Source organism: Simochromis diagramma, unplaced genomic scaffold (genome assembly GCF_900408965.1).
Source record: "Simochromis diagramma unplaced genomic scaffold, fSimDia1.1 OVJJ01000611.1, whole genome shotgun sequence".
Taxonomy (NCBI): Eukaryota; Metazoa; Chordata; class Actinopteri; order Cichliformes; family Cichlidae; genus Simochromis; species Simochromis diagramma.
In genome coordinates, this window is record NW_024387175.1 from 1,803,054 (window position 1) to 1,825,002 (window position 21,949).

The 21,949-nt window shown below is 41.4% G+C and overlaps 1 protein-coding gene across 3 annotated transcripts; it reads right to left on the minus strand.

Annotated features, from left to right (window-relative positions):
* Positions 1-674: 674 nt before the first annotated feature.
* Positions 675-21,765, minus strand: slc6a4a (solute carrier family 6 member 4a). Of its 3 annotated transcripts, none has more exons than XM_040049553.1 (14): positions 21,640-21,765; positions 13,176-14,091; positions 11,876-12,010; positions 11,196-11,418; positions 9,933-10,071; positions 6,585-6,719; positions 6,327-6,430; positions 5,959-6,086; positions 5,697-5,809; positions 4,510-4,641; positions 4,000-4,099; positions 3,689-3,789; positions 3,320-3,487; positions 675-2,389 (listed from the first exon to the last, which is right to left on the minus strand). In XM_040049553.1, the coding sequence occupies exons 2-14, from the start codon at positions 13,645-13,647 to the stop codon at positions 2,315-2,317; spliced, it is 2,025 nt and encodes a 674-aa protein (XP_039905487.1). In that variant the 5' UTR covers positions 13,648-14,091; positions 21,640-21,765; the 3' UTR covers positions 675-2,314. The 3 variants fall into 3 exon arrangements, with proteins under 3 accessions (XP_039905487.1, XP_039905486.1, XP_039905488.1); XM_040049552.1 differs by lacking the exon at positions 21,640-21,765 and adding an exon at positions 15,962-16,186; XM_040049554.1 differs by lacking the exon at positions 21,640-21,765 and adding an exon at positions 15,073-15,931.
* Between the last annotated feature and the right edge of the window lie 184 nt (positions 21,766-21,949).

The window sequence follows — 21,949 nt, forward strand, 5'->3', positions numbered from 1 at the left end:
TCACTCGCCATCCAGCATCCAGGCTCTAAAAGAGGTTATTCTGGAAGAATGGAAAAAGATAGATGTTGCAATATGTCACAACATGTTCATTCCATGCCTAGAAGATTTGGTGCTGTCCTTAAAAAAAAAACGGTGGTCATACAAAATACTAGATGTAGTAAAACTGAAGATTTTGTGATCTAAGTTATATTATTAACCTTAATTTCATGTTATGGAGTTAAACAAGTGTTCAATAAAACTCAGCCTTGTGAAATTTTTGGAAATTGTTTGTTTGTTTATTGAGCTACTGATTAAATTCATACTTTTTGAAGGGGGTGTACTCATTTATGCTGGGTACTGTATACAAAAATTTTAGAGACAAATGTGAAACCATCTGATCCCAAACTATCAAGGTGTTGCAAAGGCACAAAGTCCAGACATGAACCTTATTGAAATGGTGTGGCAGGATCTAAAGAGAACTGGGTACAAACAAATGCCTGCAAACCTCAATCAGCCGACGAAACACTATGAAGAAGACCGGACCAAATTTCCTCCGCAGAGATGAAGTTATACAGATAAAAATTTAAGTTATTGGGACGAAAGATCATTACACACTCTGCACTTCCTGATTGCTTGAATCCATCAAATTGTGAACAAGAATGGACAAACACAAAAACTTACAGATAACAAGATGACAGAGTTCATTGTTTAATTCCATATATCTTTATTATCTGTTATTTCCCATATATTTATTTGTATATATATATTTATATATATATATATATATCTTTATTCTATACAGTTGTAGTCTCAATAGTCTTTTATTGACATACAAGGATCGCAGATAAGCTTGAGAGGTACGAGAGAGCGAGGCAAGAGGGAGTTTAATTTCTTCATAAGATGTTTTGGCATTTAACAAGACAACAGGAGCACGTCACAGACACCCACCCACACGCACACACACATTTGTAGCACAGGACACATACACACCACTGCATGCACACATAAAGGGGCTGAACACCTCTAACCCGTACAACATACTACCTGAGGTGTACACACACACGTGCGCACACACATACACACGCGCACACATTCGCACGTCAACGGGAGAATGAGGAGGAGACAGGCATTCACAGGATTACATTAATACCAGACTGACTAGTAAATACACATGTACATGTACAGTACTCGCCATATTTTTAACTCCTGCTCCTACATACACACAGATACTCTCTGGAGCATGCATGCACGCACACACACAGGCACACAGATTTTTTGGTAGAAAGTAAATGGCAGTAACGCTGACTTTCAGACTGTGATACTGGTGATGGTATTAGCTCTGATCCATATTTGGCTTCTCTTACTGACAGTTACGCAGTATGACGGCAGAGCGTGAGTGTAATTAAACAAAGACCATCGGCACTGAGTCTGGTAATGTGTGGTGAAAGATGCAACGACAGCACTGCTACATTGTAAAATAAACTTGTGTTATATTGCAGTTACAAGAATGAATACAAGTGGTTACTTTCCACTGGTTATTATAACAGTCTCTCTTTTACATGACCACACACAGTCACAAACGTACACATCCATACCACTACCAGACAGTGTTTCACAGTGTAGGAACCTCATTGCAGATCTGTCCTTCCGCCAAGATGCCACCAAATAAACACAGGCTGACAGTTAACACAACAAAACCACGACAATATTGAAACGGCTTTAGAAACAAGAACAGAACAGATATCATATATTTGGCTTCAGTAACAGATGTAAAAGATACCTGAATTTTGCTACATATTAGAATGCATAACTTAACAGCATTAAATAAAAATACAACCATTAACAGTCAGAGCAGAGTGGACTGTAATGTATTTATCTGGCCTTCGCTGACTGAGTTCATTGTACAGTATCTCCTGTTTGGGTTCATGTTTTACTGTCTACATCAAAGAAATTGTGTCATACTTATCACTTATTATATAAAATTACTGTTAGAGCTGGGTGACCTGAAGAAAAACCTGGTCACTGAGTGACTCTGGTGACCCCTTTTAGGTGGGACAGAAATGAGAAGGTGACCACAGAGATTCTGCAAAACTGAAAAAAACCCCAAAAAACCGCACAAGGATCCGATCTGAACCAAGCTAGACATATCAACTAACGCCTGGCTTCATCTAACTCCGTTCAAATTTCTACATCTTGGTTGGAACGAGTGTAGGAGATGCACGAAAAGAGGCAAAGACGGTGAAAGGTAGCCCCCTTGTCCTGTAGTTTTGCAGTATGTCCAGAAGAGGGCACTCCAGGTAGGTAGAGTTGCACCTTTCTTTTGGTCAGGGTTTGGTCAGACTGCATTTGTGACAATAAAATCCCTGTGGCTGTCCCCGCTGGGCACTGGAGTGATGCTTTTTAACAGACGCTATGGATAAAGAGTAAAAAAGAGACAGAGAAGAAAAAAGACATATATGACATAGTGACATATAGAGTAAACAGAGCAGTTTTAGTAGTGACAATGGTATCATTATTAGTTACCCTGCCAAAAAACATCTATTGGTAAAATATACACTGCTTGAATTAAGATCTTAAAAAGAGCATATTTGTCACATTGTTTTGTTCTGAAACAATGTAGAAGAACACAAAACACCTTCGATTACTGATAAAACACAGCCACCTGTTTTGTCACGTTTCACTTACACGCTCGCCATCTCCGTTCACATGTACACAAAAACATGACTTGTGATTGTCGATCTGTGTCGGTGTCATTGTGCACTCTGGCAGCAGAGTCAATACAGGGCGACAGGCACAGAAGGTCTGTCTAGCGGCCTCTTTGATGTCCTCCTCCCTTCTGTCAACCCCTCACACAGGGTTTAACAAGATTTTAATATCAGTGATGACGATAACGATGCAGACTTTTGCATTTGCTCTGCATTCACAATGCATAATGTGCATTACAAGGTGTTATGCAAAACACCTGGTATGTGTCTGGTGAACACAATTTGATGACTGATTTGTTTTTTGATGCTGCAGCGCTGCTGACGGACGGCGTCCGGTCACCTTTCAGTTACAGCAACGTGACAGGCTACACATCCACTGCAGGGTGTGTGTGTGCGCGCGTGTTTGGTCGCCTATTCTATTTGCTTTTTTTCTTGCTAATCTCTGGCCCGGGCCTCCACCTTGTTCCTTTGATCTCCAGTCATGTGTTCACAGGAGAGAGTAAAACCTGGCAGCACATGGAAAAGAAAAGGGCCAGAAGCAATCCTTTGTTGTTCCAGAAATATCAGTTGGTCAGGAGAGGAGACGGGATAGATGGAGAAAAACAGAGTTAGGAGAGAATTCAGAAATTCTGCACCTGTTTGAATGTGCCCTTAGCATTGAGCAGGTGGTAGACCATGTAGGCGGGCACACAGATGAATGACGACACCCCGATGCAGTAGCCCAGGACAGTGGTCCATGGTGGGTATTGGTACTCAAACAACCTGACCTCTGGAGGGAAGGCCAAGAAGCTGATGATGATGAACTGAGAAAGGGAACAAATCAGAGATCAGACATAATAAAAGAATGAAATATCACAGTAAATCTGACCACCTGGCATGTCAGCTAAAAAGCAAATGACAGCTGCTAAAACTATTTTACCTGCAAGGGCTTACTCTTCAAACTGCTAATCCCAGCAACTAATACAACTTAGTGTAAGTGTGCAAATGCTGTGCATGACACTGACCAGCAGAAAGCAGGGGCAGATGGCCACCCAGCAGACCCTCCAGAAACAACCCGGGTAAAAACCAAGCATGACCTGCACGTCATTACAGAAACGGTTGGTGCCTGCAGAACGCACACAGACACACGATATACCTCAGAGCCAGATATCAACAGCGAACATTTGTCTCATTTCTTCTATGTGAACTGACAAGGCAGCTGTGCCACAAATGACGCTCAGAACTATACTTTACACTGTATTTTTATCACTTATTCACGCTGCGATTCTCATTAAAGTCACAAATTTCCACCATCGCCACAAAAATCACCACTCACCGTAGAACCAGGATACCGCAATGACTTCCAGCAGCACCACAGTGATGACTGCAGGGCCCGTAGCGTACTCCTCAAACAGCTTCACTACGTACGCTCCTCCCTGAGACACGATACGGACGAACAGGAGGAGAGTTATTTCGGAAACGTTTTCTATGAATGACTTATGCAACTTGTGAAACAGTGTTCGTCTGCCAAGCCTAAGACAATGAGTGTTTAATTGAGCAGAAATCTGTGGTGGTCACTGTCTTACTTTAATGAGGGCTGGAGATACATGGATTACTGAGGCTGCTCTAATCTGATTTTCAGCAGATTGGTAACTGCGACACAATACGCTGCATAAAAATAGAGCAGCAAAATTCAAGCTTATTTTACCAGTGTGAGCAAGTTTTTATAATCTTATGATATATACTGAGTGAATTTGAGAAATTATGGAAACTGAATAATGAAATCTTTTGTTGGTAACTTGCATTCTCTTTTGACAGTAATGTGATTATTCCCAAATATACTTACATATGTAAGTGTAGAGAGAGCTCCAAGGTAACACACACACACGAGGCCAAAGACGAACCACTCTCGTCTCTTAACCAGCAAATGAGGGAACTCATCTAGCATAGCTGTGATTACTCCTTCCAAGCCTGCAAACTGGGGTCAAAAAGAAAAACATCAAGATGAGGAAAATAAGGTCAGGTGTGTTTATTTGACCATGTTTTCAATACCTTTGTAAAGCACATTCTGACGGGTTTTATCTTAAAAAGCACTATATAAATAAACTTACTTACTAAGATGGGGCAGAAGGAAAAGAAAGTTAGGGCAGCTATATGTCATGTATGTGAAAATTTCACATCTGTGTTATGTGCTGTTTGTCTCATCTTGCAAATGCTGCAAAGATACACAGCTTTGCTTCTGGACTTGGTGTTGAACTGCTCCAACTCGAGGTCATGTACACCGACATATTTTGCAGTAATATCCTCAGTCATAAAATCAAACAGCATAGCATCCCCGTTGACGGTTCTACAGTGATTATCAGCTCGTGATAAGAGCTTACGGATCTCTCCACCTGGCTGCCTCCGAGCAGATAAACAAAGGTTTATGGAGACGAGACCATCACACAACAGTGATATGAAACTCCTATCACTTTGTTTTCACTGAATGTTATTCAAAATTGAACACAGAGGACAAATAATGCCCAATGCTTTGAAGGAGAAATGAGCACAACTGTGAAATCACAGTCAAAGAAAAAGAGGCATTCCCCTTTATAAGAAGACAAATATAAAACGTCCCCAAGAACTGGGAGTTAGGCAACAAGTGAATATTTTAGATTAAATAGTAAATGGCCTGTATTTGTATAGCGCTTTAATAGTCCCTAAGGACCTCAAAGTGCTTTACACATCCAGTCACACACCGGTGATGGCAAGCTACATTGTAGCTACAGCCACCCTGGGGCGCACTGACAGAGGCAGAGCTGCCGGACACTGGCGCCACCGGGCCCTCTGACCACCATCAGTAAGCAAACGGGTGAAGTGTCTCGCCCAAGAACACAATGACCGAGACTGTCCAAGCCGGGGCTCGAACCGGCAACTTTCCGATTATAAGGTGACCTCCCAACTCTTGAGCCACGATCGCCCCTAAATGTGAGGAGCAAACCTTAAAGAATGTTGACTGACTTTAATACTAAAATGAGTCATCGGCAAACTAACCGTGCTATCCAGACCCAACATGATGATCATGAGGAAGAAGATGATGGCAAAGAAGGTGGCAGCAGGCATGTTTGCTATGGCTTCTGCATAAATGATGAACAACAGACTGGGACCTAGAGAAAAAAAGTGAGACCTGGTATTTATATGCCATCCAAACTTCCACCAACAAACATCGGAGATTCAGTCGTTTATTCTGAATAAATTTCCAACAAATTCAGTTTGGAGAAAGAACTTCTTGCAGTGTGTTGGTGCGGGGCCCGACCTGCATCCTTTGCCACAGCGTCCACATTCTGTTGCCTCATCTCAGCCATGTAGCCCAGCACAGTAAAGATGACAAAGCCAGACAGAAAGCTCGTCAGACAGTTAACCGAGCTGGTGACCAACGCATCTCTGACAGAGGAAACAAGTGTTTAGCAGAAAGATGACAAAGTTAAAGCGCCTACGCAAAGGATTTAACCTTCTGGTAATTTCATCAATAAAGATATGTCAATATTCATGGTGACATATATGTTAAATAAAGGATTTGAGAGATGAAACATTTCTGCTGAACTTCAGTAAACACAGAGTAGCATTTTGACATTAAGCAAACAGACGTCACTGATTTATGAACTCATTAACAAAAGTTTTTACTTGTAGCAGTTGTTGTGAAACGGGTTGTAGCTGGCAAAGGCAAGGAGCACGCCAAATCCTGGACCCAGAGAGAAGAAGATCTGAGCTGCTGCATCAATCCAGACCTTTGAGAGAGTGAGAGGTAAAGTGATGACAAATAATGATGGGAGTGAAGGACACGCGTTTAGAAATGATTGAGGAATAAGAGAAAGAGGGCAGGATCTGAGCTCGCTACATATGTTGATGATGGACCTTGTCACACTGAACCAACAGACTCACAGTAGTGGAAAGCAGCTTCTCCCAGTCAGGTTTGAGATAGAAGACGACACCCCTCCAGGCCCCGGGCAGGGTGGCCCCACGGATGAGCAAGATCAGGAGGACCAAATAGGGAAAGGTAGCAGTCACCCAAACTACCTAATACAGAAAGCAAAGAACCTTTTTTACTCTAATTTTAATAAACCTTTATATGCTTAAAAAAGTGTTTCTGTGGTCCACTCTGCGTTCACTGACTACGTTACTGTACAATAGATAGCATTAGACAGCATTAGACACACTGCTGACAGCAGCGGACGAGCGAGCTACAGCTGACAGCAGCTAGCGGGCCAGCTGCTGCTGCCCAGGATCCCCGGGGTTTGACTCGCTAGATCGCTAGTGACCGCTGGTTGCCGCTAGGGCCTGCACCTTCAGGCAATATTCAGTGTCCTGTCGATCGGATCTGATGCTATGCTCTTTGGGCAGCTGTCACCCTTCCTGGCCATTGCAGGGGCTTTGCACCTGGCCCTGTTTTGCCCTAGAATGAAGTCCTGGAGGACATGCTAGCAGCAAACTAAACCGCTTAGACTCACGACTAGTGGTTATAGGCTGTGTGACATCTGCACTGGAGATGATTATGATTATCTGGTTTTCAACCTAACCCTGGGCTTCTGGCTGTATGTGAAACACCAGCAGATTAGACACCAGCATAGAGTGCTTCCTAAGATGGATATGATTAGAATCTGGGCCCCTTCAACTGGTGCTGATATAATGTTGTTTCTGTGACTTGGCTATCCAAAGCTATACTGGATAAAGACGTAGCAGTTGACCGTTCCAGAAAAGGCACCTAAGCAATTTGAAATCTTGACCTTAACTATTAATCTGTTCTATCAGTCCATGACAGTTGTTGGCTGCTATCGGCTTCCATCTGCTTACCCCAGCACGTAACCTTCTCTGGTTCAACTTTTATCTGAATTGAATTTAAATGAAATCATTCTGGTAGGTGATTTTAATTGGGGCTGGCTTTATTCTGTTTCTGTTTATTTTAAGGCACACTGCTTGTTTTTAAGTCTAACTCCATTTATTCAAAGCCCCATGCACCTTAATTCCAAATCCCCAGATAAATCTTCTCTTATAGACCCTTTATTTATACAATGTGCCACAGAAGTTTTCCACATTGGCAGTTTTTGCCAAGGACCTGAGTGATCACTGCATAGTTGGTGCTGGGAGAAACACCAAAAGCAAGCTTTTCTTCACGATTTATTCAGTTTTAACTGGGGTCGTATTACAATGACTGACATTGGAAATTTAGCTTGGAAATATTTCCAAGAGAGTTTTATCTATTTTGTGGACAAACATGCCCCTTTTGCCAGGTCAGGCCCTGGTTCAATTCGGAACTGGCTGGCCTCCTACATGAGAGAAAGCAGGCCTGGGCAGCTGCGAGAAAATCCGGATCCGATGATGATTGGCTATGTTTTTGTCAGCTGCGTAATCAGTTTACAGTTTACTGCCTCCACAGGAAGCATACTTTCTGACTTTAACCACTGACAGTCTAAATGAACTTAGGAGTTTTGGGGAAACTATAAAGTCTCTCTCTGCCAGCTCTCAGTCCTCAGAGCTACCTCCTCACTTAATTATTGACTTCACTCCTGTGTCAGACAAAACTGAAATGCTCAATTTTTTTAACAAACACTTTGTTGCTTCTTGTTCTTTGTTTAGCACAGTATCTGATGGTAAACCTCCTGCATACAACTCTGCTAGCAGATCGGTTACTAACACTCTTTTCTTTACACCTTTCATGGTAGAAGAGGTATGTAAGGCTTTGAAGAGCCGCGGCACAAAAAATTGGCCGGTCCTGACAGTCTTTGTCCCTTCTTCTTGCGCGTGGCAGCAAATATCATAGCTGAGCCAAGAACTACTGCGCAGCTCTTTTTATTGATCTATCAAAGGCTTTCGACACTGTTGACCATGGTATTTTAGGTCAGAGATTACTGGAAATAAGCCTTTCAGTCCGAGCATTTGACTGGTTCTCCAATTATTTTTTCGACCGTAAGCAGTGTGTGCAACTCAATCTTCCAGTTTTTTTAAATGTCACTAATGGAGTGCCGCAGGGTTCTTTCCGGGGGCCTATATTATTTACTATTTATGTCAACCGTGTTGCACAGAATCTAGATGCATCTGTTCGTTTTTATGCGGATGATACAATTATTTATCGCTGTGCTCGTACCATTGACATGGTTTTCAAACAATTACACCTAGCTTTTGATAGTATTCAGTCTCAGCTGGGTCAGCTCAGACTTAGTCATGTTGTTTTGTTCTCAAACAGAAAGAGGGTGCCGGCAGTACTTCATTCTCTATCTGCTCAAGCCATTTCTATTGAAACTGTGGCCTCATACAAATACCTAGCTAGTGTGATTGATGAAAATCTTTTCTTCAAGCCACACATTGACCATCTATTAAAGAAACTGAGGTTCTTTTTCAGAAACAGATCATGTTTCTCTTTCATGGCAAGGAAAAGGCTTGTTGCTGCCACTTTTTTACCCTTCCTGGATTATGGTGGCATAATTTATATGAATGCCTCTGCTCACTCTTCATCTTTTGGATTCTGTCTATCATGGAGCACTAAGATTTATGACTGATTGTAAACCTTTAAAACACCACTGTACTGGTCCTCATTGGTCTTACGCAGGGATGTTCATTGGTATCATTTTATCTATGAATCTATTTCTAGTTTACTGCCCTATCAGAGTACATGTTACGTAAACAGTTTAGACTGGGGTCTCCGGACATCACATTCACCGTTCCATCAGTTCGTACAGAGCTTGCGAAGAAGGCATTCTCCTTTTCTGTCCCGTCTTCATGCAATACACTGCAGAAGGATTTGAAGCTCTCTTAATTGATTTCATCTGCAGATTTCAAACTTGTTTTTAATATGACTGTGCACATTAGACATATTTAGCTTCTTTTTTAAAATATTATTGTTGCAATTTTAACATGTTTGTCTGGAGCAGGTCTCTCTTGTAAATGAGACACTGGGTCTTAATGGGACTACCTGTATAAGTAAAGGTTAAATAAAAAATAAAAATGTAAGATTTACAGTATAAATCTATTTCTACCAGTCTGTTTTACTCCTTTATCTGAACATAAGGGCACGAACTTTATGTCTAAAAATGGTCCTATATTGCCTCAGCTAGGTTCTGATATTCATTCCTTTCTAATCAACTTTTCCACACTCGATGATGAATATAATGAGGGTAAAGAGAGGACAGGATAACTGCTGTTTTTTTTTCTCTGTCCATATGTCTCCATCCATCAATCCATCCATCTGCTCTAACTGACACCCCCCATCAGCCATGCAGGCACCCCTTCAGCTACCTTTCCAGACGTCTTGACTCCTTTCCAGATGCTGAAGTAAACAATGGTGAAGATGAAGAGCAGACATAAAGCCAGTTGCCAGCTGATAGAGCCCAACTCGTGCAGACCTGGGGAGAGATGGACCTGCAACACCTGCCGGCTGGAAGGAGAAAACAAGAAAGGGCGTTTGTGTTGAAAGCTGAGGTTGAATGAAATGCAAAGAGGAGAGACAAGGAAGACATTTTATGCAGATGAATTGACACGAGAGGACAGGAGCTAAAAAGTAACTGAGTAGAGGTGAAGAAGTGTAGGAAGTGGAAGAGGAGGAGAGCAAGCAGGAAGGGAAGGGCATATTATGCAGAAGTAATGGATAAAAGACAAAAACAATATGGGATTGGAGACAAGGGAATGCTGGAACATTAAGGAAAGCAGAGGAAAAGGAAAGAGCACGGAAAGAAGGAAATGTGATATGAGCGGACCAGCGAGAAAAGAAAGAAAACCATCAGTACGTAAGACAAGACTATTACTTTTCAAAAGGGTTTAGACAAACTTTATCGCAACTTTCTTAAAAACTAAAAAAAAAACGAGTCAGAAACAAACTGTAAGGTCAGTGTGTGGGCACAGGTTAAGCACCAGGAGCTCAAATGAAAAAACTGAGACATGAATTGTGCTAAAAAACAGGAAATTCTGGCGCCAGACTGAGTTGTGGAATCTGTTACTTTTAAACCTGCGTTAGGAAAAGTCAACTCTGCGTCAACCCTGAATCTGTCTCAGCAGTCGGACGCTGTGCTGATAAGACTGAGCCCGTTGACTGCACAGACCCAGAACAGTCAAGAATAACAGAGACATTGTTTTTCAAAAGACCCTGACTTAATCGCTGCAAAAACAGCACATTAAAACCTGGTTAACTCTTGGAGGACTTATATTTTATTACTGGCTAATACCAAGCATTACTTTTCTCTGATACTTTATATTTTCCCATAATCCAGTACTTAAAAAACTCTCTCACCTGCTCCTAAAGGGGCGGTTCATACTTCTGTATTACTTATGCACTCATAAAGAATCTCCAATCAGTCATTCGTACTCCGAAATACTAATGAAGTCTCCCTGCACTGTTTTCACCACCAGCAAGGGAAGTGGGTTTTTAGGGGATGATGGTGGGGAATCTGTCCCACACACCAGAACCAACCCTGGAATTGAAGTCATCCTCCCTTTCTTCACCTGACGTCTCCCTCCTGCGTAGAGCTCCCCCTATGCCACTACATCTGACTTACATGCACTTACGTATAGAACTCCTCGGCAGGGGACGTAGAGGTGTTGGACCAGGACACGTTGTGGTCTGAGGACATGTAGCGGTTACAGTTGGCTGTATTCCAGGGGTTGGTGCAGGTGGACCAAGGCAAAGTGGGCCGGAAAGATGACAGTAGGTAGTACAAGGCCCAGGCCATGATGGTGTTGTAGTAGAAGGCTACGTAGAGGGCTATGATACAGATGGCAAAGCCTATGCCTGGGTGAGTTGAAGCAAATAAATACATAAGTAACACCAGATCACTCACTGCTTACATCACTCACAGACATCAGTGGGTTATTTTTTCAAGCTAATTCAGGTTCCCTTTGGGTGAGTGTGTGACATTTCCAAACAACGACAGTTTACATACTATCAAATTTCTGAGCATCTGGCATTTGGCATTAAAATGTGACAATTTCCATAACAGAGAGTCAGAACATCTCACTAGAGGTACAGGAAACTAGGGATGCTCTTCAAGGGTGGGGGGGCAGGGAGGTTAAATGAGCTGTCTCTTGGACTTGGATGATTTGAAACTCCTTCTTCGTCTTTTTTTTTGTTTTCCTACCTCTAACTTTTCTGTCCCTCTAAAGTTATCTTCTTCCACGTTTCGTCCAAGCTGTTGCTTTTGACTTTCTCCCTATAATCGGTTCTCTCTCTGTACACCCCTCCCTGTTACCTTTGAAGATGGGACAGATGTGTTTCCAGATGGAGATGCAGCCACTGCGATGAAACTGACCGAGCGCTAGCTCCATGTAAAACAGAGGCACCCCTCCGAACACTGCCATCAACAGGTAGGGCAGCAAAAAGGCACCTGGACAGAGACGTTGGAGAAATTTGGGAGGGAGAATAAATGCATGACAATGAACACATGTTGTGGGAAAACAGTAAGAAGCCAACTGCACTCAAGAGAAACTGAGCTCTTTCACACACCATTTAAGGACACTCTGTAAAAATCCTAAAAGGTGCCAAAGCTTATTATTTATGTAGCTCAATCTATTCAAAAACAACACTGCTGTATTTATTATGTTTTGTGGAGTTATTTTTGCTAAAATCCTATCATAAAGGATCTCGACGTTGATGTTGGCTTTGTTCTAAAATATGAAAGTAATAAAATTAAAGGCCTAACACAGATGAGCAGAAGAACATCAGGACGGCAGCCAGATCTCCGACTCTTCGGCTTTTGCGGGGTGTTTGATAACACATCGCTCTCTCCTTCTTGCTATCTGATTGTAAACTTATTTCCATGTGCACGTGTTGCATTTGTGTGTGTGGACGGGACGGTGCTTGTGCCTCTTTGTGACATGAAAGCAAAGATAAGGGCTGATTGAGCAGCTGCCTGCGAGACAGGTTATTAAGCAAGGAGAAAGACACTGAAAAAAACACAATTAATACTGTTGCCTCTATCAAGTGTGTCCCGAGTCTTCATCTCTGCCTCGCTCTGTGAGGCACACACACTCACACACAGAACACAGGAAATTGCAAAGGCTTTATTATTGCAAATTCAATAAAAAGAGAGGTTGTGTTTGCCGCTAGGATCGGCTAGTGAAAGAGCAGGGCAGACACAAGCGTGGACTTTGTGAAGACATACCTTTTTGTACCTCCGATTGCGCAAGAAATAAGCTACATCAAAGCATTTATCCATACACAACTTTGTTAATTGGGGCACTCCTTGTAAGCTATTAAAGCATTTATTGGGAAGCACCACAAATCATCCTAATCTAACTCAGTCTTTAATAACGGCAAAGCTCGAGAGCAGTCGACCGACTTCAGCTGTCACATATAAAACACATAGTGTGAATTACAGAATACACAGCAGTGAGTATGAAAGAGCCTTTTCTTCTGTCTAATCCTTCAAATCCTGTTTGCTTTAGCTTGGGATCTGACGTGTCATCTCTCTCTCCATTCCACCACACTTTATGTCTCATTCTCCCCCCTTCGACACGTTTCTCCCCTCCAAACATGTTTTGTTTCCTCACCTCCTCCGTTTTGGTAGCAGATGTATGGGAAGCGCCAGACATTTCCCAGGTCCACGGCGTAGCCAATCACAGACAGAAGGAAGTCCATCTTCTTGCTCCAGGTTTCTCTGGGCCTGTCCAAGCTTGTTTGCTGGACCATCAGAGTCCTTAGGCCTCCCAGAGGTGCTGAGGATCCAGTACCGCCTCCGGGTCCTGAGGCTGTACCCGCAGCGCAAGCTGCAGTTCCTGGGCCCTCCCTGGGGCTCTGAGGGGTGGATGTTGTGAAGCCATTGGACACCTGCTGGCCAGAGCCAGATGTCATGCTCTTGGGACCTCTGTCTGCAAGCCCATCAGCAAGCATAAGTCTGCCATTTTCACGCTGTGTCCCATCATCTTCTCCCCCCATGTCCTCTCTCTCCTTGTCCCTCTCTCCCTCATTCTCCCCTTTGTCCATTGTCAGCATGCTCGTCATCATCATATCTTTTGTCTCCATTGGATTGTGTTGATGTTCGTGTTGGCAAGGTAGTTAGGGGTGGAGAGAGGTTCTCAGTGACAATGAAGGGAATGTGGTGCTGCTGTCTGATATGGTGCCCATTAGTGGAAAAGAAGCTTTAGGAGAGGGGTGTAGTGAGAGTTTGGGACAAGACTGGGGAAGACTGTCCTTCTCATGCAGGTAAAGGAGATAAGGAACGGGAAATGAAAGCTAAAAGAAGAGAAAGGGGCCAGATTGAGGGGGTGTGTATGTGGGGAGAGGACTGAAATGTGTAAGGGTCTGTTGAGCAAGAGGGAATAAGAGCGGGCTGCAGGACAGACAGAGGAGGGTATACGAGAGGAGAGAGATGTGTTTGAACAGGATGTGGCTAGCAGAAAAGTTACAAGAATCTTGGATCTATTCCACAAACAGCTCGTCCTCTGAGGCCCACAGTGATGGTGCAAACTGCAACACACAGAGGGGAAACACACGGGTAAATCACAGGATAAGAGCTGATCTTTTTTTAATTACTTTGCAGTAAACCTAAATAAAAACAGAGCAGTCCTCAGGGCAGTTTGCTTTTTCTGGATGAGACAATAAAAACGAAAATGGCTGTAAAAACCCCCAAAAACAAAACAGGACAGAGTCTTGTCTTACATGATAATAAATAAGAGGATAAATCCTAGGAACAGAGGAAACTGAGGGGTTTCTGCTGCGACATGTCGATTCACTTACTGGAGCCTTCTACTTCTGTTTCTCATTTTACGCTATCAGTTGCATAACGTGTTTTGATGCTTATCTGACCAAAGTAAACTGGGAAGAAATTAGAGAATCTAAATACCAGTGCCAGCAGCACATTTGAAGGCAGGAAATGCACACAAAAAAGGGGGAAGAAAAAAAAAGAAAAACAAAAGAGCATCTGTGGACATGCGCTAGAAAAGATGCTCTCTAATTTTCATAGCAACAACAAACACTGGGCAAAGCTCAACAGGTTGTTCTTTGGTTGCTGTGGCGCTGAAATATGTTTAGCAGTTTTACAAGAAAATAAAGGTTAAGCTGAAAAACAAGACTTGCGCAGCATGAGAACCAACTTTTTATCTTTTTTCGAATGCAAATTCTATTTTTTTTAATTTACTCATGCAAAACAGAACTCGGGCAAATAAAACTAAACATGTAATTCAATCTCAAGGCGCAAACAGTTCTATGAATTCATCATAAACCACATCATAAAGCTCACATCTCCTAAAGCTGTTTTTTTTTTGTTCTTTTTTTTTGTTTTGCACTAGAAATTAAATTCCGATTCGAATAATCCAAGATGCTTTCACATGAGCGATGGGTCAAACTATGACATCTGTTCAAAAGTGGATTCGTTTGTTTATAGTGTTAGTCCAATTAGTAATGAACTGTAAAATGTGGGAAGACACAATTTACATGGAATGCCATTACCTTAATGAACAACGAGTGTCCAGCAGTTGTACACGGCACGACATTCATTCCTCACCGACATCTGACTACCACACAACAAAGGACGCCGTCAACTACATGGACTCGAGCACAAAAAGAAACAATGGATCGCTTCCACTCCACTCAAACTTTTTTCTTCTCCTCTTGCAAACCACACTTTTAATTTCTAGCGAAAAAACCCCAAATTTCTTCATCACAATAACTTCCATGTGAATCCTCACCAGTGTTAAAGAAGTACTGCGTGTTGCTCGATTTTAAAAAACGCGATGGAAAATCTGTTTTTGACCTACCATGACATCAAAGACGTGAGAATAAAATGAGACAAAAAAAATAAAAAATTCTCCTCAGCTACACTTACCTCATAAACACAACAAAATGTATCAGCTGTCACACAATCTCACAATAAGTGAAGGAAAACAATGGGAAAGGTCTCAATATAATGCTATTGTCTGGACTCTATGTGCAGACAAACTTCATCACCAGGGAACCCCCCCCCCCCCCAAAAAACAATTAATAATGAAAAATACATGAAGACCCATTGTTAAAGACAAATCAACACTACAGACTGATACAGTGGTGCAAACTTTAAATTCACTGATCTCAACAGGAAATTATTTAATCTCTTGCCGTTTCACAAAGTCATTTTTAATAAAGAAAGAGACGGTAAGATGACAACATCAAGATTTCAGCAACGATAGACTGAAAGAATACAAGATGTGAGAAAAATACTAATGAGACATTATAAAACAACCCAAATTAAAACCAAAAACACTCTCTGCAGCAATCTTACTAACTTTTGAAGTAAAAGCACTACAAATCAAACCAAAAATCTAAAGTTGTAGGTTGTACTCAACCCACATGCATACGTTACCTTTAGAGACAACAGAAGAGGTCAAGAAGAACATGTGGTGCTTGAATCGTATGTGAAGAGCGGCAGCAAGAACTTCTACCCAAAACTTAAAGAATCCCGTGGAATGGCAAAAACTTGCCAGAGAAACAGCGTGCCCTAGCACATCAGGACACCGCGTTTGCCCATTGAGCTCTCAAACCTCTCTCATTTTTCTCTCTCTCTTTCTCTCTCCCTCCCTTGTTGTCCCTCTCTCTCACTCACTCCACAACCAACCACACTTCCACACACACACACTTCCACACATGCCTGGTTCAGAGAAGCACAGCCGTGCAGATGTATGCACAGATGGATACATGGATGCATGCAATCAGACAGAAGATAATAAAGAATCATTAGGCGAGCACAGACCTGCACATCACAGTATCAAGTTTTTGCTTTGATACACTGATAGTACAAACAGAAATGATGAACTGGAGCACAGATCCAACATGGTATGGTCATGGCAGAACTGTCATTAAAGCACAAACACAGCCACACTGTGCAGACAGGGGAAGTCCTACCCTCACCCTCGAGTAGTTCTTCTGGCATTGTGGGGCTCTGTGTCAGGGTACGTCTTACCTGCACACGCACACACACACACACACACACACACACACACACACACACACACACCACCACCACCACCAACATACTACACTGGTAAAGCACTGCTGTGCTGCAGTGCTCTTACTCCCCCTCTTTCCACTTTTAGATTTTGTCAATCTAAAATGTCTTCTAGTTTTTTACTAAAGTTTCTAACGTGCACCTGCTCTGCAGAAATGCAGTCTTCGCTGCTCTGACCCCGGTTGCATACATACAAGTTTTCCAACCAATTTGACTGCACAGTTGATCTCAAATACATTTTACAAGATACTGTCTTTCTGTCGAATGCTATATTTGATTCATTTACAAGCTGACTTCTGTGTGTTTAAAGTGCATTAGCAATCTTTGGAATTAAAAGCTTCACTTAAACACTGCTTGCTGCTCCGAGTCTCTGAGCAGCTGAATCATCTTGCTTACTGTACTTGGTGCAAGGCTGTGGTAGTCCAACTGTGTTCTCTGTACCTATACTCCCCCAGGTTATTGCTGCAACTTAAGCATTTTTGTTTACTTGAGCAACAGTTCAAAAGTATTAAATACTTTCATTAAAGCTGCTTTACATATCAAGTTAGGTTGTGAGAAACAGAAACTGGCAGACCCCATAACAACCGGTGTTCAGTAACACATCTTATATATAAAATAAAAAAATATTGGCTCTGCAATACTGTTATGTCAACATGTAAGTGCATTTCCAGCCTGCCTGGGTGGTGTGTGGGTGGATGGGGGCACATAAATCTGAGGGCTTATAAAATGATTAAGTAAAGAATAAAAAAAAACAAAGTTATGTTATCGTCAGAAATAATGAATATTTTAGTTTGTTGTTTCTCTGTTATTTGAATGAAACCATCTGAGAACTTATTTATCTTTAACAAATTTTTAAATATGCTTTTATTTTTGATATTAAATAAAATAAAAGTCGGGATTGTAAGAAATGCATTAAAAGTCCCATCTTGGTTAAACATTACCACCACTGTCATGTTCACACGCAGTGCAGACAGACACAAGCACAAGCATGCACAAACACTTTTTCACGCACACCCATGCTGTATAAACTATATCTGCACTCACACAGCTGAGGTTGAGCAATATGTGTTATTTAAGTGTTAAATAAATAATTATATGATAATGCAAAGTCTCCACTCCTGGTGAACCATATGTAAGTTAATAAGTAGGTTTTGTTTTTTGATTTTTTCCCCAAGAATCCCAAAGAGGGTCTCAGAGTATCTCTTACTCTAAAACAACTCAAAGCTTTTGGGCTCTGTGCCAGCTTCTAACAGCCTATAGTCTGGACCTTAGACGACAGGAATGTTTGAGTAAAAATAATGTGCAGTATGCTTTGGCAACTCTCAGGGGGTTTCCTGAATAATTTTGGACTCTAGACTGTAGAACACAGTCAACACTATTAGCCAACCTTCTTTTTGTTCAGCTTTTAATCTGAACGGAACATACCTGACAGAAATGAACAATCAGATTGGACCCAACAGCCAGTTTTTCTGACTAACTTAATTTATTAGAAATGAATAGCTAGGTAAAGACAAAATTACCTTTGACTATATTTTTGCACTGTGGACTAGTGCCACTATCTGGCTCACATCAGGTTGGGCTGGAGCCCATCCCAGCTATCATAGGACAAAAGGCATAAAGCAGCCCGGACAGGTCACCAGTCTATCACAGACAGACAACCATCCACATATGGCCAATTCAGAGTCACCAATCAACCTAATGTGCATGTCTTTGGACTGTGAAGAGAACCCACACAGCAACAGGCAGATAAAGCCGGACAGGAGATTTGAACTTAGGACCAATGTGCTACTCACTGATTTGTGAGAAGCCAATATCCTGCTGTATATCAACCTAGCTTAAATATTGATGTATATTATCCATCTGTCAGTTATAGTGCATATTTTAAGCATTATCTCTTCGTAGTATATTTGGCACAATAAAAGATCTTCCAAAATAATCTAAGTTGAGAGACACGGGTTAAAATAAATATTATATTTAGGACAGTTATTCGTAACATTTGTCTTGCATCAACCCAGAAACCCACTGAACACGTGGTGTCACAGTTTTGCAGATTTGACATGAAGGCAAATAAAACACAATCTGATAGCTGTACATAATGAAAATAACATAGCACAGCTCAGTATTAATATGCATAACAAAGCCTGTTACTTCCTGACAGAAGATGTTGCAGTAATAAAGGGTAAAAGTAGACGATAGCACAGAAAGAAAGGGGGGAAATTATACTTTCGATTTGGTGTTTACTTAACCAAAAAGAATAGTTTAAGTTTGTAAAAATAAAAAAGATAAGACAAAAAGATGAGAAAGAAAATGTCAGAGAAACTTATTATTTGGGCTTTGAAGAAATTTGCTTTTTCAACATTATTTTCCCATTGAATAAGAGACAAAAACACTAAAAAATAATTCATGAATCTTAATGAAGTCCTTTTGTTTGTACCGTTTTATGTTTTTTTAAGCTCTGTGAGAGTAGCCATAGTTTCTCATAGGTTCCTGACATCACACCAACTTCAGTCCAGGCTAACTGAAAAATAAACAGTGCAGGCAGGAATGGGAGGCAAAAACCATTCAGTGCTGCACAAACAATTTAACTAGAATGTGGGACCTTTTGTAATCATACTCCCAGGAGAAAAACAGGTTTTTTATTTTCCAGATTGATGTGCGACCTGATAAGCAGATGTGCAAACACAAATTAAGTGGCTTTACTTCCTTTAAGGTTTCAGTGTTTATAGGGGCGACTGGGCTTTGCTTTCATTTTTGTTGTACTTCTTCTTCTTCTTATTACAAAACAAAGAAACCAGTTTAATTCACAACCACCTGGCTTGATTTGGCTGCTTTTTGGCTGCACATTTTCTATCCTGGTCTGAACCTCTGACCTCCTCTGTGTTTGAGTTTAATTTGGAAATCGCAATCCAAGTCATCCAATAAAGTAACAAGTGGTAATCTAGGAGCCGAGAGATTACGCATTAAGCAGAATACGTCAGACACAAGCACAAAGAACACTGGTACAGCGAGTGAGAAATTTGGATTTAGCCCTTCAGTGACACCTCTTCAAATATAAAAACGGACAGAACTGCAGCTTTTTCAACAGCAGACACATTTTCATAAGAAAATCATAACCTTATTATTGTGCTCTCTCTTGAAATCACAGAGTGATTATACATATATGTGCTTTTAACTTAATACTCCTAACCCTCCTCATAAGCTCTAATACAAGTTTCAAAACACAGAAATGTAGTCGGACTGCTCAACCTAAATTTTGGCCAATAACAGTCCATCTAAATACTTGTTGCTGTGCTATGATGAAAACGAAGTGCTTGCTGACAATACGATCAGGTCAAGACATCAACTATACTTTTAGTCAGCTGTGCCAAAAGCATCAATTAATACAGCAATTTAATGACATTGATACGTCAGTGGAAACAATGTCTTACAGTGACACACAGAGGCTTTCAAATGCTATGACCCATGTCTAAACTTTAAATGTGTAAGGGTTTTTTGTGTGTTTTAAAGAACTGTGTTTAAAGAAAATAATATAAAGGTGAAAAGTACAAAAGCGGCCCTTGGAATGGTGCATCACAGCCTGTAGTCACAATGCCACAGGTTAAATTCCAGCTGTGACACAGGTTACAAACTCTGTCACTTCCTCACACTTTCCCAACTGAGTCTTCAGTGTGATTTAGTTTCACAAATGAAGTAAGATAATAAATAATAATATCAGTTTTATAAGACAAAGATAAATGTTGCCACTAGGAAACAAAGGCTCTATTGACTACTAGACGACCAACACTTCCTGCCAAATAAACACTTTGCCAGCACAACTTAGGAGCTTGACCTCTTACTTCGACCTCAAGTGGTGACATAAGCTCCCCTTGGTTAAGCGGCACAGCCATTAAAACAAAAGGCAGTCCTGCAGGTGTCCAAGGACAGATTACCAGCTAGGTAATAACAGCAAATTCTGCTACAAGCATTATGAAGTTATACTATTAAAATAAACACGAAAATACAGTCTGAAACAGCCTGGGGCATAAATGCTAGCAATGGAACTAAAAGAGACAAAAAATATATTCTCATTATTTTCTGGTTTATGATGGTGAAATATATATATTTGTACAATGGGTTAAATAAATGAAGTTCAGTTCATAATAAGACTCTCCTTAGAAATGTCCTGGTGACATTGAACACAGCATCTTTGTGTGTGCGTTGCAGATATTTTCCAGGAAGGCTGAAAAAAAATGACCGCCTCATTATTTATTTGATTAGCGATTATTTGGCTAAAGGCTATCCACCCTAGATATTCTTTACTGCTATGAAAGGATGTTGAAACCCAGCTATCTGCAAGCAGCACTTATTCCTATTTCCCTTGAAACCACAACAGTGAGATTCAACTAAAACTTGGCAGAGTTATAATCTGTGGGCAGTTGATGTTTGTGTTAATTATTTGGGGATTTTCTCAAAACTGAGCAGCTTAATGTCCTCGAGGGAGCAGCGAGAGCTGACCTGTTGAACAACGCCACACATTACCATCGGAGAGGTTACAGCCACATCATTCTTTATTCTGTATTACAAAACACCTGCCACGAAGATTGAGAGCATAAAATAGAGAAGAATGCAAGAGGTGCTAAAAATCATCGAGAAGCTTTGATTTGGCGTGCATCGCACTTTTCGTTGACATATGAACCCATTACTGATAATTACTTCCATATTCATTAATCCAAAAACTGAAAGTTTGTCACAAATCTGGCAGCTTCGAAAAGTACAAATCCACATAAAAGAGATTAATAACAGAGATGAGGATGAACCCTTGATATCACAGGCCCCAAAAGGAAATTAAACTACTCCCATCCAACGCTTACATAAAAATACAAAAAACACCTCATCTCCTAAATCCCTCCTGGTGTTGCTGAACAGTTACACACATGCACCAGGCCTATGTAAAGATCTCACACACTCGCTGGATATGAATTTACAGCTGAGGACTGATTACAGTAAATCGCATATGATGAACCTGCTGGTGAGGAGTCCAGGCAGAGTAGTCTTACCTTGATATTGTTAGCAGGACAGCGCACGTTGCCCGTGGAGCATCCGGTCATCTGGACCCCCAAGACGTCGCCGCCGACCAACGCCGTCTAAACCCAATCACACAAATCACACATGCCTGGGCTTACAGCGGGCCGCGTTCTGCTCCGCCTGGATTTAAGACGCAAACACTCGAGCATGCAAATGTCCGCTCACACCCAAACACACACGCTGAGCTTTAGAAAAGGATACTTGACCCTAATCCAACACTCCTTGGTGCATATTTATAAGGGTCAAAGAGGAATGAGAGAGGAGCACGTGTACATTAATTAT